This window comes from Heterodontus francisci, chromosome 2, assembly GCF_036365525.1.
Source record: "Heterodontus francisci isolate sHetFra1 chromosome 2, sHetFra1.hap1, whole genome shotgun sequence".
NCBI classification, from domain to species: Eukaryota; Metazoa; Chordata; class Chondrichthyes; order Heterodontiformes; family Heterodontidae; genus Heterodontus; species Heterodontus francisci.
In genome coordinates this window covers 10,444,737-10,463,494 of record NC_090372.1, presented here as the reverse complement: position 1 = coordinate 10,463,494, position 18,758 = coordinate 10,444,737, and the positions used below count along the sequence as shown (strand labels likewise).

The 18,758-nt window shown below is 41.6% G+C and overlaps 1 protein-coding gene across 3 annotated transcripts in view; it reads left to right on the top strand.

The window, feature by feature from the left end:
* kif15 (kinesin family member 15) overlaps positions 1-18,758 on the top strand; it is an 81,045-nt gene that overhangs the window by 59,070 nt on the left and 3,217 nt on the right. For 2 of the 3 annotated variants that reach the window (XM_068054415.1, XM_068054418.1), the window contains 8 exons: positions 1,696-1,842; positions 3,050-3,151; positions 4,248-4,412; positions 5,413-5,510; positions 7,547-7,616; positions 10,604-10,641; positions 11,823-11,988; positions 15,219-15,350. In XM_068054415.1, the coding sequence (XP_067910516.1) occupies positions 1,696-1,842; positions 3,050-3,151; positions 4,248-4,412; positions 5,413-5,510; positions 7,547-7,616; positions 10,604-10,641; positions 11,823-11,988; positions 15,219-15,350 (918 nt within the window). The remainder of the gene's footprint in view (positions 1-1,695; positions 1,843-3,049; positions 3,152-4,247; positions 4,413-5,412; positions 5,511-7,546; positions 7,617-10,603; positions 10,642-11,822; positions 11,989-15,218; positions 15,351-18,758) is intronic. The other variant, XM_068054417.1, reaches the window with a different exon arrangement.

Genomic DNA, 18,758 nt, shown 5'->3' with positions numbered 1-18,758 from the left:
TATCTAACAAGCAGGCACAAACTCATTAGAACACCAATTAATACTGGGATTTGATCTATGGACCCTGTAGTTAGTCTTCTACAGCTGAGGCATCTGTCATCACCTACAGTTTAAAAAGATTGTGCTCTATTTATTCCGTGGTGGCTTATATGCAATTCTGAAATAAGCTGTGAATGTTTCCATTGTGTAACAGTTATGGCGACATTAATATTCAGCAACATTTACCGAGAGATTTTAAGACCTTTGTCCAGTTTCTTGATTTAATCAGAATTCCTAGTGAGGGAATGGAAGGGTCTCCCATATGTAATATCTAGGAGTGAGCTGTGAGGTGGATTTATGACAAAAAGGCAAAATGATTTGAGGGATGGCATATTGTTCAGTGTCTTACCATGTGGGTCCACCTCATGGCACGCTTCCCTTGCCAAAGTCATTCACGAAGAAGTGGATTAAACGATTACAGACTTGTGAACGGAGGGGAGTGGTGGGAAAATAAGGAAGGCGAAGGGGGTTTCTTTTGGAGTTGGGTTGGCTCAAAGATGAGAACTATGGAAATTAAGGCTTGAGCCAACCCTGTGGCAGACTTGATAATCTGATGCCCGAATTGGACAAGACCACAATAGTCCAGGACACTGGATTTGGTTCATGAATGGAACCTGGAGAGCTAGACCTGTAGCTACGCCTACCATTCTATTCACAGCTGAAACCTCGTGGATGCTTTTGGCTGGTCAAGTAGTAAGTACACCAGTATTCTATGCTGGTAGGCTCCACAGGTTTAGCTGGTTAAGTTCCAGCAGTGCCCCTCTATGCACTTAGGGGACCCTAAGCATCACCTCTGCCGACCTGTGCCTAAGTGCTCTGGAGTTAGGCGAATAAGATGTGTGTATAGGGGGAGAGTGTGCGTTCTCTATTTGGAAAACCAATTGTAGCTGTGTGGCTTTCTCACTAGCTTGGTTTGGAGTGGTGATGGTACATGTCAGACATCCCACGAACCAGAATTTTTTTTTTTATTCGTACGTGGGTACAGTCGGGGATTTGATTGGTCTTTCCTCTTCTACCTGTGAACAGCAAGAGATAAAACATGGGTACATACACCAGTCAGTAAGACAAAAATAAAATACTCAGCATTTTTCCAACATTTTCTGTTTTTGTTTCAGATTTCCAGCATTCACAGTATTATGCTTTCGTACCAGTTAGTGAGATGTTTGAAATGAAATGCTGTGGGGCAGTCAGGCAGCGAAAGGTTGCAAGAATGGAATGCAGGAGTGTAGTCTGAAATTATTTTGTTAGAATCATTTCAGATGACTTAGATATGCAGGAGTGAAGTGTTACTTTGTATTATTGTACATAGGTGAGTTGTACTGATAGATTAATTTGGTTCAATCATAATGCTCAGGCTACTTATGGGAGCAGCTTACTCCACTAAATCCAAGAAGGTATCTATAGCAAATCCAAATTTATACTAATTGCACTTACTTTCACATGGTAACCTTTGTGGGAGTGGTCTTTTATAAATAGAAAGTAATGTGACTTAATTCTACCCTGATCTGAGAACCCCTGTTTCTGATGCTGGGATTTTTTTTTCAGCCCATATCTTCCGAACTGAAATCCCATTAACAAATAAGATGCAATGACTAGTTTTTAATGTTAAGTCATGCTATGGTCCAATGTTCTCGCACCTTGCTTTTCAATCTTCAGATGGAGATGCTTAGTGAAGATCTTACCAGTGTCACCCAGCAGCTTGATCAGCTGACAGAAGACTCCAAAAAACAGGCATCTATATTACAGATAATGCAGGAAGAAGCAGAAAAAAATGCAACAACCATTAAAGAACTTCAGGATCAGGTAATGGCATTAAAAGTTGCTACTTCTCAGGTTGTAAAACCACATTAGGATGTTTCCACTCAAATTCTCCACAATGATGGTTACATCTTCCTAACTGCTTGGAATATTTGCTGATTACTTTGTACTGAAGAGATTCCAATTTATTGTGAATTTCAATATGGTTGTAAAAGTAAATTAAAAGTATAGTGAAGTTTGTTACTTGGTATTTTTAAAAACTTTCTTGACCTCAGAATTGCTTTTGATTGTGCAGAGCATCATACGTCTATTTAAAAACTGATGAGACTCTTGAAAATTTTTCTGATTCGAAGAAAAGGATTGGTATAGAGCCCTGATAAATTAATAACTGTGAATATATATTGAAGAGAAAATCCCACCCGTCAATTAGAGATGAAGCTACGTTCTTTGTTTTGACTTGAGTTTAGAATTCAGCTCCCTGTTGATCTTCTATGTAGGTATGCCTATTTTAAACAGTGGAGCTATCAAGAAACTATGGTGAAAAAATTTAAGGCCCATGATCAAACATGAGCTGGTTAGAGAGCATACCAGAATTAGATTGGGGAATGGGGTGCAGGGATTGAGGAGCAGGTTTGCAGCACCCCACATATTGCTATAGAGCTAGGAAGAGCACCCCTGTCCCTCTTGGCTCCACAATCAAGGAAACTTTAAAAACCTGCCATTTTGTTAGGCAGCAAAGGAACCCGAAAAATTGGAATGCCAAGCTCCACTCAATTTCTGACTCATTTCGGAGAAGGGTACGTAGACTGTTATTAGGCCCCTCATTAGCATAAGCAAGGGGCCTAATGTCTTTTTAAAGTGGCCGCCTGGGATGCCTGGATATCATCAGCGCCAATATGGGATGAGTCCTATTTCAGATGGCCTTTCTGGCATTGGACATTGTGCTGCAAGAATGGACCCTTTTGCCCATTTCAGAAACTGGACCTGAAAAGTTAACTGTTTCCCTCTCCACATATGCTGTCTGATCTGACTATTTTCATCATTCTCTGTTTTTAATTCAGATTTCCAGCATCTGCCTTATTTTGCTTTGTAGATTATATTTTACTTCACAATTTATACTTGAATTTCATCCATAGTTAATAATTGAAGGTAACTGTTAACTGCTACAAAATGTGCCCCATATGGTTAATATTAGTGTTACTTATTTAAAAAGAAAAGTCCCTATAAATGTCATTGTATGTGGATTTTCCAGCTGAAGGCGAAAGATGCTGAAATTCAAGCAGCAAAATGTGAATATGAACAGAAGCTTAGGCAGATTGAATCCTTCAGAGATATTTCTGCTGACATGCCACAGGTGAGACCCATGAAAGCTTAGCATTTCCTGCTCCACCCCCAACTCTTTTCTCTTTTCCCTGCCCACCACCACCACCCACCCCCCACCCTCCCTTTTTCTGCAAGCAGCAACTGTTACTGGAGACAGTTCCTGGGTATCACACCCAAGTGGTTGCTCCCCATATATGAGCTGAAACAGTACTGCAGTCAGAACCTTAGCTTGTGGGTAGTGGGATGGCTTTGTGCAAGATCCAAGAGTTATAATGAAGTTGCGGTTTGATTGCAGTGTTGACCACAGTAAATTATTTTCATTTGGCCTCTTATTGTGGAGCCACACTTTCCTTCCAACTAGTTTGTCATTGGCCTGGATGTTGAATGCATTTCTTCTACATAATGGCTGTTGAGGATCATGAAGGAATTGAGTGCAAACAGGTTCGTTGCTTTTCTCAATGATGAAGTTCACATGAAGTTGGCTCAGATTTTGTACTTGCATTTAGAGCAAAATATGCTAACAGTGCATCAGGTATAGAGATCTTGTAAACTGAAGAGCAGCCCACTCTGCTGCTAATGTGGAAATTTATTATGGAGCTCCTATCATGGTGGTCTGCAGAGAAATTTGGATGGGCACAGTTGGTAATAATTGCTTGGCTGTACTGGAGCATTTCTGCCAAAACTCGAGGTGAAGGTTAATTTGACCAGGAACTAGATACATCAAGTCTTGGCCTAAGCTGGGATTTCCTGCAGGGCCTTGTAAAGGGTTAAATCTTCACCTGAGCTTTACAAAGCCAGTGGTTCCTTGGGGGCAGACACTTTACCAGGAGTTCCCACACTCTTGTCCTTGCTCAGGATTCAGTGTAGAATAGGACTGGTTTGCCAGTTCTCACCTGGCATACCAGTCTGATTCTGGTGAAAATGGAGCTTGTTTAGAGGTTCAGGACCAGGAACTCCAAAGATGAATGCAAAAAGTAGTTAGTGGTGGGGTTGAAGTGATATTTTTTTTATAAAATGCATTTTTTCTACATAATGGCTGTTGAGGATCAAAATCTTGAGGCATCCAAATCGTGATATGATAAACTTATGTCTTTAAAATAATTTATGAACTCTTTCCTACCCCACAGACTCCAAGAACCCCTTCTACTTTCCAAATGGATCCTGTTAGAATCTTTGAGTCACAGCAGGAGAAACTGGATGATCGAAGGGCATCCCAAGCCACCTTAAAAGTGTTGTTGAATGAGATGGAGTTAGAAAGGGCAGCCAAGAATGAACAAATTCTACAACTCAAGGTAGCATACAGGACTTGTGTTCATTTTTTAAAATTGACAGTTAAAACATGCAGTTGTAGACATTTTCAGATAGTTTGGTAAAATGATTTACAATGTGTTTTACATATAGAGTAACTTGTAGTTCAGAGCAAGCTCGGGACGACTTTTGGACTTGCACTTTTATACAAAGCCAAAACTAGCTACAGCAAAATAAATCCAGAGTTGCCTGTAAACTAGTTTGCTTCCCAGAATGTTTGGGAGTCTCCCAGAATGGTAGTTGAATCTCCTGGGCAGAGCTATGTTTCCTTCCCTGCTGACCATGAATGTTCTATCAGCAAGAAGACCAATTCACGAATCTCACATTGGTTTGCAATGAGGAGTTATAGTTCACTTGTCATAGTGACCTGATTGACCCCAATAAGCTCTGACTCACATTTACTTTTTCATGTTTTTCCCCCTAAACTATTACCTTTCAAGACTTTTAGAACCATAAACTTCACTAATCTATTTTGAAGGGACTATTTTACTAAATTTTGGCCTCTGCGCAGCACAGCAATGCAGGACAGGACGGTCCCCAGTTTAATCTCTGGTCTGTGCTGAATTAGCTGATCTTGCTGAGGCAGTGTTAGGAGCACTACAGTTGTCTCTAATTTGAGTTAGGGAACAGAAACTCAGTCACACTCCCCTCCTAGTCGCTTTCCATCGACTTCTGTTGGAAGAACACATTGAGGTGCAGGCCATGTATCCTATCAATCGTCAAATAGCCTGCCAACATTCACTGTTGAAGCTTACTCATGAACAATGCCCATTTGAAAGAGGTACCAGCATCAGTTGAGGTGTACAATAAAAAAAAAAAATCTGACTTTAAGGAGATTACTGAATGGAGTAATGTAGTTACCCTGCATGCAAGTGCTTTTGAACTGTATGATTTAAGGCTTAGAAAATTGATAACATTTGGAAATCAAATTTCCCTAATTTTTGACCCTTTTTTTCCCCCCTTCCCCACCCAAAACTATTCTAGAGCCAGTTATGCGAATCAAAAAATCTGCAACTGGAAATGGATGCTTTGAAGAGGCACTGTCGGAATTTAGAGAGCAGTCTAGAAAAAGAACAGACAAGGTAGGAAGTTCTGATTACAAGTCTTTTTTTAAAGAAAAAAAGTCAAATCATTTTAAAGCTCTGCACCATCTTCTTTCGCTGAAAGTCCAATACATTCTCACTTATTTTGGAGCTGATTTAATCTATGTAGGAGTAATTCCCAGCAATGTTTTGGCTTCAACATGAACATCAATTGCTCTACCTCATTCTGTCAATTCCGTTCCTTCAGGTCTTGATGTTTCTCAGCACTCATTATCTTTTTAAAAAAAAAAATTGCATCTTTAAAAATAAAGGTGAACAAATGTTCTTTTTAAAGGCGCACCAATGACTCCTTAAGACAGTGGTGCTGTTTATGCCTTTTGTAATTGTGAATAAACTTAAAACATGTAACCACCCCCCCGCAAAAAAAGTTGCCCGTTTCTAACCTGTAACTGCAGAGATTCATACGGCATCTTTCAGTATTTTACTAAGGTTTACCAAATTGACGGTGCAAATAAATATGCACCTATGAGAGGGCTCAATGCAAAAGAATAAATCTCCAGTTCAGATCTCTGTTACACACCGTAGATCTGATGTGAATTACTGAACCGCTAAGGTCCAATGTTCCCTCTAATGTTCCTTTCCTGGGCATGGCCCATCTCTTGAACTGCACAGCCCCTTTAAAATTGTCGCACATGCACGCATCTTAAAGGGACCACTGCTTGTGCATGTCCTGCTGTCCCATGCTTGGCACATTCTTGATTGCTGAACACTTGCGCAGCTTAAAGGGAACAAAATAAAAATACTGTGGTGCTGGAAATTTGAAATAAAAACAGAGAATGCTGGAAATACCCAGCAGGTCAGGTAGCATCTGTGGAGAGAGAAACAGAGTTAATGTTTCAAGTCAATGACCTTTCATCAGAAACCAGGGGAAGAGTAACAATATTTGTCAAGTTTAGTACTTTTTCTAAAAAAGACAAAAACTTGTACTGTAAATGGTGCTAGAAGATAGAACTGGTGTACGGTCTCATTAATGAGTAACTACTTTAAATGGGGTGCAGCACTTGCAAGTCTGAAGGATGGTTGGAAACTTCTTAGCACCTGATATTATGAGAAGTGGTTTGCCTTGTTTTATTTTATTTGTTTGATTATATAATACCATTATGTAGTTTAAGAGCAATGCCCAACATTTAAATTGTCAAGCAAACCTCTGTCTGCCTGGTTTAACCAGCCTTGTTTCTCAGAATGTGCACATTGACCCTGAAATAATGAATACTGTAATTAAGCAATAATCAAACGTCAGGAATGGCTGAAATAAAACAAGAGATGCTGGAATACTCAGCAGGTTAGAAAAATACAGTTAAAATTTCAGGTCGGTGACCTTTCGTCAGAATTGGTAAAAATTAGAGATGTAACAAGTATTAAGCAAGAATAGGAGCAGGGAAATTGGGGTTTACAGTGGCTGGGGAGAAAGCAAAAGGGAAAGGTCTGTGATAGGGTGGAAGACAGGAGAGATTAAATGACTAAAGATATGATGGTGCAAGGCAAAGGACATGGTAATGGGACAAGTAATAAACAAAAGGTGGACCTAGAGGTGTACTAAATGGAAACTGCATAATCATCAATAGCTGCTGCCTGAAACAATGGAGAAGACATTATGATCTGAAATTGTTCAACTTGATGTTGACTTTGGAAGGCTGTAAAATTCCTAATCAAAAGATGAGGTGCTGTTCCTCAAGCTTACGTTGCGTTTCATTCAGACAGTTTAGGAGGCAGAGGACGGAGAATTAAAATGGCAGGCAACAGGAAACTTGGGGTCACAATTATAGACTGAACGGAGGGCAATTCGAGGTAGGCAATAAATGCCAACGATGCTCACATTCCATTAACAGATTTTTTTTTAAATGCTGAAATTATAATGGTTACTAATGTGCTTTAAATATTATAAAATTACTGAAACTACTGGTCCACGACTAATATGTTTTTTCATTAAACACTTTTAGGTTAGCTTGATTTTATGTTTCAAATTTCCTTTTGTATGGCAAAATTATAGAAATCTGTTTGCATTCTTTTTAAAGCAGAGCTATAACTGAGCACCAGCATCCGAATGAGGCAGAGAAGAAATTAATAGAAGAAGCAAAGGCCAAGGTATTCCTATTTTCCTATGACATTTTGGCATAGAAAAATTGGGCATAATCTTTGTAAATTCACAATCACTGAATTGTTATAGAAAGAGGCCATTTGGCCTGTCATGTCTGCATGGCTCTTGGAGCAGTTTACCTCGTGCCACACCCCAGCCTTCTCCCCATAGCCCTGCACATTCTTCCTTTTCAGATAACAATCCAATTCAATCTTGAACGTCTCGATTGAACCTGCTTCTACCACACACTCAGGCAGTGCATTCCAGATCCTAACAACTCGCTTTGTGCAAAATTCTTCCCTCGTGTCGCTATTGCTTCTTTTGCTAATTACCTATAAATCTATGCCACCTTGTTCTCGATAAAGGTCTGCAAAGGAAACCCAACCCGACACATGTCGTCGGGTCCCGTCGGGCTCGGGCCTTTGTACCGATGTAAAGGTCTGCTACCCGACCCCAACGGGTCCCGACGACGTCTGGTTTGGTTCGGGTCAGACTTCTGGGTCCGGCATTGGGGTTCGGGTTGGATTTCCTTTGCAGACCTTTTTAGTTGTCGCTCCCTCCACCGATGGGAACAGTTTTTCCGATTTTTCTTTTTTCTGCCCCCCCCCCCCCCCCGTCCCCCCCCCCCCCGTCCAAACCCTTCATGATTTTGAATGCCTCTATCAAATGTCCTCTCGACCTTCTCGTCCAAAGAAAGCAGTAAGCAGTCCCAACTTCTCCAATCTATCCATGTAACTGAAGTTCCTCATCCCTGGTACCATTCTCATAAATCTTTTCTGCACTCTCTTCTCCAATGCCTTCATATCTTTCCTAAAGTGTGGCATCCAGAACTGAACACAATACTGCAGTTAAGGCTGAACCAGTGTTCTATACAAATTTAACATAATTTCCTTGCTTTTGTGCTCTCTGCTCCTATCAATGAAACCTATCAATGAATGCTTCATCAACTGCTCTCTCAACCTGTCCAGTCACCTTCAATGATTTATGCACGTATACACCCAGGTCCCTCTGCTCCTGCACCCCCTTTACAATTGCACCCTTTATTTTATATTGTCTCTCTGCATTCTTCCTACCAAAATGAATCATTTCACACTTCTCTGCATTAACTTTTATCTGCCACTTATCTGCCCATTCCATCAACTTGCCTGTCCTTTTGAAGTTCTACACTATCCTCACAGTTCACACTACTTACAAGTTTTGTATTGTAAGGTTGTCACAATTAATTCCTCACCTTTTATAGACCCCGATTCGCAACTATGTACATAGACCCAATACAGGTGCTTTGTCTTAATTATTCGGTAAGTTTATTAAGTAATAAACATATAGACACCAAGAAAATGGTTATACTTAACAACGGCAGTGGGATTCATTTGGTCGAGTTATTGGACCCCGGGCCGCAGAAGCCCAGTTGCTGAGGCGCTGTTTCCTGACCTGTCCAGTTGACTGAAGTCATCTCTTCTGTCTTCTCTTCTGGCTGCGCACTGAGGGTCTCAAGATTCTACTACTTATACTCTTTTCTGGGCCTAGCCTTATACCATACAAGGTGATTAATTAGTTTATCCTTGAGTAGGGTAAAACGTCATCTTTAGCCATTCTGATTAGGTTACTGCAAGCTCTTTGTTCACTTGATCAGTTTACTATTATTTCGTTATGGGCTTGATTAGTTTATTGTTATCATTATCCTCATGTGTGATGTCTTTGTTTATTGAGCAGGAGACATAGTATTCCCTTACCTTAACTGTTATTTACAAAGGTTATTGCATTACAAAACATGTTTTTCAAGCCCTTTCTAATTTTATCCATAAAGCTTCACAATTTTACTAAAGAATTTTAACCATTAAATTATGAAAACCTTACAGTATCATCCTTCAGTTGTACTTAATCGGACATTCTGTACATTTGTATGGTTGGACAACTTGTATTGAAATCAGCTAACATTGTCATGATGGTACTTTCTCACAGTGGCTAAACTACAAATCTCAAAAAAATTGTGAAAGGAGGATGTAAGCACACAGTGAACAGGTTTTCTTTTCCCCTTAAGGCTCGACAGGTTCCAAGTTGTCAGTTACAACGTTTTGTAGTAGCCACAACTTGCTTCCCTGCAAATACGATTTTTTTTAACATAAATTTGGATGGCTCAAGTGAGGTAATTCACTGAGGAATTGATTTATCCGGATTCACATGCCACTTTCAGTGTAAGCTGATTTCAACAAGGATTGTAGTGGAAGTGCTGTATTTTCTCTCTATTCACACCTAAGTTCGGGAGAGAAAATTGGCCAGAGATTTTCTGAATCATTATCCAGCACATCCTGCTGTGAGGACAAGATTGATCTTCGTTATGATGCTGACTATGATTTAATATCCTGAGCGCTTTACTATCTTGGGCACTTGAGTGAAATGGAATGGTTACAGCACAGAAGGAGGCCATTTAGCCCATTGTGTCCTTGATGGGTCTCCAAGAGCAACTCACCTAGTCCCACTCCCTTGCCCTTTCCCCATAACTCCGCAAATCTTTTCCCTTCAGGTGCTTATCCCTTTGAAAACTATGATTGAATCTGCCTCCACCACCCTCTGTCAGTGAATTCCAGATTGTAACCACTCTCTCTGAATTAAAAAAAAAATTCCTTTGCCATATTGCATCCATGGAGACTACCCCAACAAGAATTCAGCCTCTTTTAGAAAAGAGGAGGAGAGAAAATAAGTAAAGGTTAGGGGGAGAGCAAATGCAGCCAGTTATTGGGCCCTGTTTAAAATGTCCGTGTGGCAGATGGGGTCTCTGTTTAACATCTCATCCAAAAAACACAGCACTTCCAACAATGTTCTTCCTGAAGTGTCAACCTAGATTCCTAGTGTGGGATTTGAACCCTTCACTTCTGATTCAGATGCAGGAGTGGAAACATTTTTATCAAGCCTTTTTTTTTAAAGATATGCAGTATAGATTTCGTTACAGCTTATTGTGATCACAAATGTATGATTTTCTTCATGTTATTTACAGGAAGCAGCAATAGAAAAACTGGTCACTGTGGAAGCTGAGTAAGTAGATACTTTTCATTTTAAGATAGCCATCACATGGTAATATTTGCTTACAATGAAATTTGACGAGGTCAGTGGATAAAGGCATCGTGTGACTGAATTGTATACAGACCAGAAACTATCTAGTTTGGTTCCTAATTTGTGCTGTTACCTAATGGCAGCTGTGTTGGGGGTTCCTACAAATGGCTTCAACCATAGCGGTGCTAAAATTGATCTGGAATCCCTGAGTTAGAGAAGGAAGATCCATCGCGATTACTATTGAATAACATCTTCTGGGAAGTATTCACGTGTTGACTTCGTGTGAGGGTAGAATTGGGCTTTTGGATATGATGCTTCTGACCCTCCCCACCCCCATATGGTTGAATAACTGCTAACTTTCATTGTCTGGGCTTGAACGAGCCGGGTACTCGTGCTTTTGGAGCTATATTTGTGTGTTTGCTGATGCCTTCAGTAGAAAAGAGAGACATGGGGGGCAGGGGCGTGCTGGTAATTGGGTGCGAGTGGGGGCTAAATCGACAAAAATTCCAAGTGCGTTGGGAAGCCGGCTTCAACTGCCAACTTCCGGCTTTTATTTACTGAAGTGGGCCAAGGGGTGGGAAGCCAACCTGCTCCCAGGAGGCAGGTTGGTATTTTAAATATGATAATGAGGCTGAAGCTTTTGATTTAACCTGCTTTGTTGGTTTAAGTGGCGGGCCGGCCGGGTTTCCAAGGCTTCTGGAAACCTGGTAGCTGTAATGAGGCAAGGACAGCCATGGGAATCAGACCTACCTGGTCCCATGGCCTCCTCTGGGGTGCTGACTGCCCAACAAGAAGCCAGTCCTGGCAATCTGCCTGACTTCCAGGCAGGGAACCTATCAAGAAGAAAAGATGGACGCTGTGAAGCATTAGTAAGTTTTAAAAAAAAGCTCCCCTCAAAAGTGCAGGGAGAAAAGGGTGGAATCGATCACTAAATTGAAGAAAAAAGATATTTTCAATTTTTAAAAATATCAGTAATTCGTATACAAAATGTTAAATCTTTCACCCCAATTCCCCTACCCTGTAAGCTAATTTTTTTAATCGACTCCCATAAAGAAAGCACACTTTTTTTTTTAAAAACTTCAAAACTGCACATAATTTGATGCAGCTTCTGTGCCAGCAATTACACTTGTTAAATTGTGTATGCCATTCTCTTCTGTCTATAGATTAAGAGCGAAAAGAACAACACTGGAAGCTATTCAGTGTTCCATTAAAGACTTTCAGGACGAAGTAGAGCGGACCAGGAGTTTAGAAGCAAAAGCTTTCAATGACAAGGAAGAGTTTCGGTCAGCTCTCGAATCTGCTTGTGAAGAGAAAGAGAGACTTTCTTGGGTAATTAATTAATTTGTCAAGTTGAGACCGTAGAGAGATGAAAGCAACAGTTTAGTTAGATTCACCCAAGATTAGATCACTTATAATTACAGGAAGCAAAAAAACTTGGAGATGTGAACTTTTTCCAAGACTTTGCCGTTTTAATTTGTCACATCATTCAGGTGGGGAAGGAGGAGGAAGTGACAAATAACTAGTAATCTATTGATGAGACATCTGGTGTATAGGTCATGCCTTCACAGATTTTTATGTGGTTTTTTAATGTGTGGTGTATTGAATTACGGGTGTAATTACATACCAGCTTTTAAAGTACAGTCTCCTCTAAATTCAGCTTAGCAGACAGTTCAAGTTTTGTCACTTAACTCAAATTTTTGGATAATTCAAATTTCCACACAAAACAACTTTTAATCAACATAAGACCAATTTAATAAATATTCTCCTGTAACTATTACAAGTGAAATTTGGGCAATATGGTTTGAGAGATGGAAAAGTGATTTCAAGCTGTTGACTTTTCTTCAAATAGTTGGAGTAACTGCAGGCCAGTCAGTTTAACCTTGGTGGTTGGAAAGTGTTTAGAAATGATTTTGTCCCAAATTAACAGTCACTTGGACAATTGTGGATTAATTAAGGAAAGCCAGTTTGAATTTCTTAAGGGAAAATTGTGTTTAACTAACTTGCTTGAGTTTTTTGAAAAGCTAACAGTGAAGATTGATGTGTACATAGACATCCAAAGGCATTTGATGAAGTGCCACATGCCAGACTTGTCAGCAAAGTTGAAACCCGTGGAATGAAAGGGACAGTAGCAGAATGTATATGAAATCAGTGATTCCTGACAACGCAGCTGGCCGCTGACGTAATCAGGCTGCGCAAAGATGCGCACAAGCGCAGACCGGCTCCTGCTCTCTGCGCGTGTACGCCATTCTGACTTGCCAGGACTGGTTAGCACATGCGGCGACAACGTCATCACGTAACGTGTGCATCTTCGTGCAACGCATCTGGTCAGCTCCGCCGCTCTCACCGGCCGTGCTCTCTCCCCGCCCCTGCCACCCGCTCTCTTCCCCCTCCCCCATCCCTCCAGACGCTAGGTCGAGGCGGCGCCGCTTCCCTCCTCTCTGCCATGTGCTCCTACATCGTCTTGCTTCTTAGGGTGGTGCGGTGTGGGAAGGAAGCAGGGGGCAGGGAGTGGGCAGCTAGAGCAGAATGGCACTGAAAACAACTAGAATTGTGCAGCACTGTCAGAGGTGTCAGAAAATGCAGCCATATGAAATTGGTTGAGTGATAGGAAAAGAGTAGTGGTAAACAGTTGTTTTTCGGACTGGAGGAAGGTATGCAGTGGGGTTCCCCAGGGTCGGTGTTAGGATCACTGCTTTTCTTGACATATACTAATGACCTAGACTTGGGTGTACAGGGCACAATTTCAAAATTTGTGGATGACCCAAAACGTACAAGTATTGTGAACTGTGAAGAGGATAATGGAAAAAGTCGAGGACATGGCTAGTGGAATGGGTGGACAAGCGGCAAATGAAATTTAATGCAGAAAAGTGTGAAGTAATTCATTTTGGTAGGAAGAATGAGGAGAGGCAATATAAAATAAAGAATACAAGTCTAAAGGGGGTGCAGAGGGATAAGGGATCTGGGGTGTATATATACACATCATTTGAAGGAGGTGGGCAGGTTGAGAAAGCACTTAATAAAGCATATGGGATCCTGGGCTTTATAAATAGGGACATAGAGTACAAAAACAAGGAAGTTGTGATGAAGCTTTATAAAACACTGGTTTTGCCTGAGGTGGAGTGTTTTTCCAGTTCTGGGCACCACACTTTACAAAGGATCTGAGAGCATTAGAGAGGGTGCAGAAAAGATTGATGAGAATGATTTCTAGGGATGAGGAACTTCAGTTAGGTGTATAGATTACAGAAGTTGGGGCCGCTCTCCTTGGAGAAGAGAAGATTAAGAGAAGATTTGATAGAGGTGTTCAAAATTGAGTGATCTGGAAAGAGTGGATAGGAAGAAACTGTTGCCATTAGTGGAAGGATTGTGAATCAGGACACCGATTTAAGGTGCTTGGCAAAAGAAGCAATGGTGACATAAGGAGGAACTTTTTTTTTATCCACTGAGTGGTTACATCTGGAATACACTACCTGAGAGTGGTGGAGGCAGATTCAATCATGGCTTTCAAAAGGGAATTGGATAATTATCTGAATAGAAAATATTTGCAGGGATACAGGTAAAGGCAGGGAGTGGGGCTAGGTGAGTTGCTCTTGTAGTGTGTTGGCTTGAACACGAATGGCCACCTTCTGTGCTGTAACCATTCTATGATTCTATATTCATTCAAACAAGGTGTGCATGATATATGATCTACATATATGTAGATTGTGTCTTTTGGGAAGAAAGGTTTGTAAATGTGACTAACCTGTTTAACAAATACTGTTCACTTTTCAGCAGAGAATTTCCAGAATTTAACTACCTTCCAATGAGATTTCCTGCTGTAAATTGGTTTAATGGACTGTTTTGAGAGAATTTTTAACATAAATTCTTTATTGAGAGAAGCCATAAGCAGCCTGCACAGGCACAATGGGCACATTGGCCTCTTTCTGTGCTGTGTCGTTCAATGATAAACTGTTCTACTGAAGGTGTTACGAAAATTGGATGCAACATTTCCATGTATCTGAAATTGTGCCAGGGCTGCAGATAAAATGTAAATAGTTGGCTATAAAAAGGCAAACCATAATGACATTTGTTTATGTATTTCCAGGTCTCTCTTTAACTGGCCAATGTGAAGGATATTAGCGCTAGGAAGCACAACAACTCAGGCAGTGCTATATCATAATATGGCGAGCTGCCAAGTAAGATGTCCTTGTACAATGCTGTAATCTTACGAGTACCCATCCTCTTCTAGCCTATGAGATGTTTCCATTCCCATCTCCATTTCCCACACACGTCATCTTTGTGACTTTTCTGAACGAGACAGCAAATTAGGGGTGCCTTTTAAAGTTTTTTTTGAATGTGCCTACCTAACTTCCTAAAAACTCTGTTCACATAGGATCCTTAAGGCCAGCCTACAAGAATCTTTATTGGATTCACATGGGCCAGTTTCATACCCAGATGCCATATGCAAAAGCACAGTGCACCACCTAGTTCCCAGGGGTGAACTATTTAATGAAGAATTAAAGCTGACGATGTTTTTTCCTTCCAAGTATAAGCTTTCTTGATTCTTTATTGTTAAACTGCAGGAGGTTGAAACTCTTAGGGAACAAGTGGCCAGCCTTACTGAAGAGAATGGCAAATTGGTAGGACACCAGAACTTGCAGCAAAAAATACAGCATTTGGTTAAAGTCAAGAAGGAAAACGTTCGTCTCCTAGAGGTATGATGTATTTTAAAACTACGGGAAATCTTTGTTAGACTCTTTGGGGCAAATTTTATTCTGTTTGGAAGTTGTACAATAAATAAACTATTTCATTTGTCTTTGTCTTTTTTTCTCTCTCTCCTCATGTCCATTTTTTTTCTTTTTAGAAGAAATATGTTTTTTCTGACATACTCCCCCTACTGCCATGAAGATATTGACAGACTAAAGTAGTGGTCATTGGGCACCCTTCCACACTCTGCCTGAGTTGCCATTATTTACGTGAGAGTCTTTTTACTTGGGCTAACTGATCACTGTGGGATGGTGGATGTGGCACGTGTGTATCGTCCAAACCCAATTCTGTCCTTACTCAATATATTCATGAATGTACCCCAATGGATAACTGTCAGGACCAGGAAACTTGATTTTATATATCTTTATTCCTAATCTGGGTGTGCGGAAGCCAATTGTAGCAGCCTACAATACGATACCAACTGAGTTCAGCTAAATCAGCACAAGAGGCATTGAACTATTGACCTCGCTTGGGCAAGTTCCTCATCCCGGCAGGGTGCGTTCATGATTCCCTGAATCTCTGTTCGTACATCCTTCCCAAACCGGTTCTCAATTAAAACTTTCATATAAGATAATAAATGGAAATAATTTGTGTATCTACCCTATTGAATCTTTTTTGATTTTTAAACATCTCAACTAGATTACCCCACAGCCATCTAAACTCAGGAATACAAACCTAGTTTATGTAACTTATCTTCATAATTCAACTTTTAAACCTTGGTATAATTCAGCAACAACAACACCCCAAGGCACATCACAGGAGCTTTATCAAACGAAATACAATACCAGACCATATAAGAGAGTGGGACAGATGACCAAAACCTTGGCCAAAAAGATTTTAAGGAGCGTATTAAAAGATAGAGAGGTGGAGAGGCTTAGGAAAGGAATTCCAAAACTTAGGGCCTAGGCAGCTGAAGGTAGAGGCCTGTTTTAGGTCAGGAAAAAGAACCCGCCCGAGCTCGACCTGGCCCAAGTCCCTCCGATTTTACACGAAGCCCGACCCGACCCGAACCCGCCACTACTCTGCCTGATCCGACCATATATTAACTTACCTTCCTGCCATCAAACCTGCAAGAAGCTGCAGCGCATGCGCGAGATGTCATACTGATGTCACTCGCTCACTGTGCAGACTCCGTTTCGTCCCGGACTCCCAGCTCAGGTAAGTTTTTATTTACCAGCAGAGCACTTGCCGTGCGTGTCTGGCCCAACCCGACCTGAGCCCGAAAGCCGGCCCTGGAAGATGGGCCCGACCCTACTCAAACCCAACACATGTCGTCAGGTCCTGTCTGGTTCGGGTCGGGTAGCAGGCCTCTAGCTGAAGGTATGGCCAAATGGTGGAGCAATGAAAATCTGGGATGTGCAAGAGGCCAGAATTGTAGGAGTGTAGAGATCTCTGAGGGTTGTAGAGCTGGAGGAAGTTACAGAGATAGAGAGGGGTGAGGCCATGGAGGGATTTGAAAACAAGGATGAGAATTTTAAAATCAAGACATTGCTGGTCTGGGAGCCGATGTAGATCAGCTAGCACGAGTGATGGGGACTTGGAGCAGATTAGTATATGAACAGCAGAGTTCTGGATGAGCTCAAGGTTACGAAGGCTGGAAAGAAGGAGGCTGGCCAGGAGAGCATTTGAATAGTCAGGTCTAGAGATAACAAGGCGTAAGGGTTTCAGCAGCAGATGAGCTGAGGCTGGGGTGGATATGGGTATTGTTAAGAGTGAATATGAGCTGTATCCAATCTGCCAGTGTTGAAAACCAGTTTCACTTAATTTCGCGGTATAACTTGATGTGCTTAGGCTTTTGTTAGGCAGTCGCCTGATGGAGGAGCCAAGGTATTCAATTTAAATATAAACACCTTGGGCTGCATTTTAAGAGTCCGCTGCCGAAGTAGGCGACGGACATTTAAAAAAATGCGGCCCGCCTGCACAGGCGATGCATCACGGAGACGCTGTGATTTTAGACTTGGCGGCTCACTTGTATGACCATGGCGCCCGCCCCCCATGGAGGGGGCAGGTGTGCCAGCAACGGCGTCTGGCGCCATTTCTAAAGGGGTTACAGCCCTCAATGGACATTTAAAATTTACAAGGTCAGGTAAGTTAAATTTTCACAAAACATAATTTATTTTATTTTTTTTATTTAGAGATACAGCACTGAAACAGGCCCTTCGGCCCACCAAGTCTGTGCCGACCAACAACCACCCATTTATACTAACCCTACAGTAATCCCATATTCCCTACCACCTCCCTACACTAGGGGCAATTTACAACGGCCAATTTACCTATCACCTGAAAGTCTTTTGGATGTGGGAGGAAACCGGAGTACCCGGCGAAAACCCACGCAGACACAGGGAGAACTTGCAAACTCTGCGCAGGCAGTACCCAGAATCGAACCCGGGTCCCTGGAGCTGTGAGGCTGCGGTGCTAACCACTGTGACCTTTCCATGCATTTCCCGCCCTCCCCTCTCTCTTCTCTTTCTCCCCCCCCCCCCCCCCGCCCCCATTTAATATTTCCAAACACTCGTTCCGTTCCCCCGCCTCCAGAATTCAAATATTGAAAATTTGATGTCCCCTACACCACCCCCCCAAATTCAGCAACTTTGCCCTTTACCCCCTTCCCATCAACCACCCCGCCCCCCGACCAATCCGCATCGTTGTCACCCCGATTTTCTCTCCCCCACCCCCCTCACCCAAATAGGTGTGTCGCGTTTCCGTGAACGGGGATTCGAAAGCACAGCATTGTCGGCGCCTGAATGAAGGTCGATGATTAAGGAGGCAACAGGACCCTTAAAATTAAGTATGTAAATTAGTTGACATATTGAAATGGAGGTCCTGTCGCCGAGCAGCAGGGCAGCCACCATGAGGCCTCGCCACCGCTGAGATTGGCACAGGGCCTGCCGTATTGAGGGTCAGTGGTAGGCCTCCACCGTACCGATCTTCATTGCCCCCCGCCACCATTCCCGACGGTGGAAATGTTTTAAAATCTAGCCCCTTGTGTGGTTTGTTTGAATATATGTTTGATTGGAAGGTCCTCATGAATTTAATATGGTTATAGAAGTTTGGAAGTGCTAATTGATAAAGACAGGCTGGTAAATACCTTTTAAAGAAAAGAATTGCTTATATAAGGAAATTAGTTGTGTATAATATAGCATAGAAGGTGGAAGCTTTTTTTTTATGGGAAGCTATGCTACTACACACTCCGGTATTTTTCCCATTTAATCAGTATGTTTGACAATTAACGACTAGATCAAAATCTAATATTGTGTTGTCTTGCAAAGACTTTTAAAAAAATTTTGAAGACACAGAACTAGCAACTTGAATATACCCGGATATCTGGGGAAGTGAAAATATTATCTAGTACATTG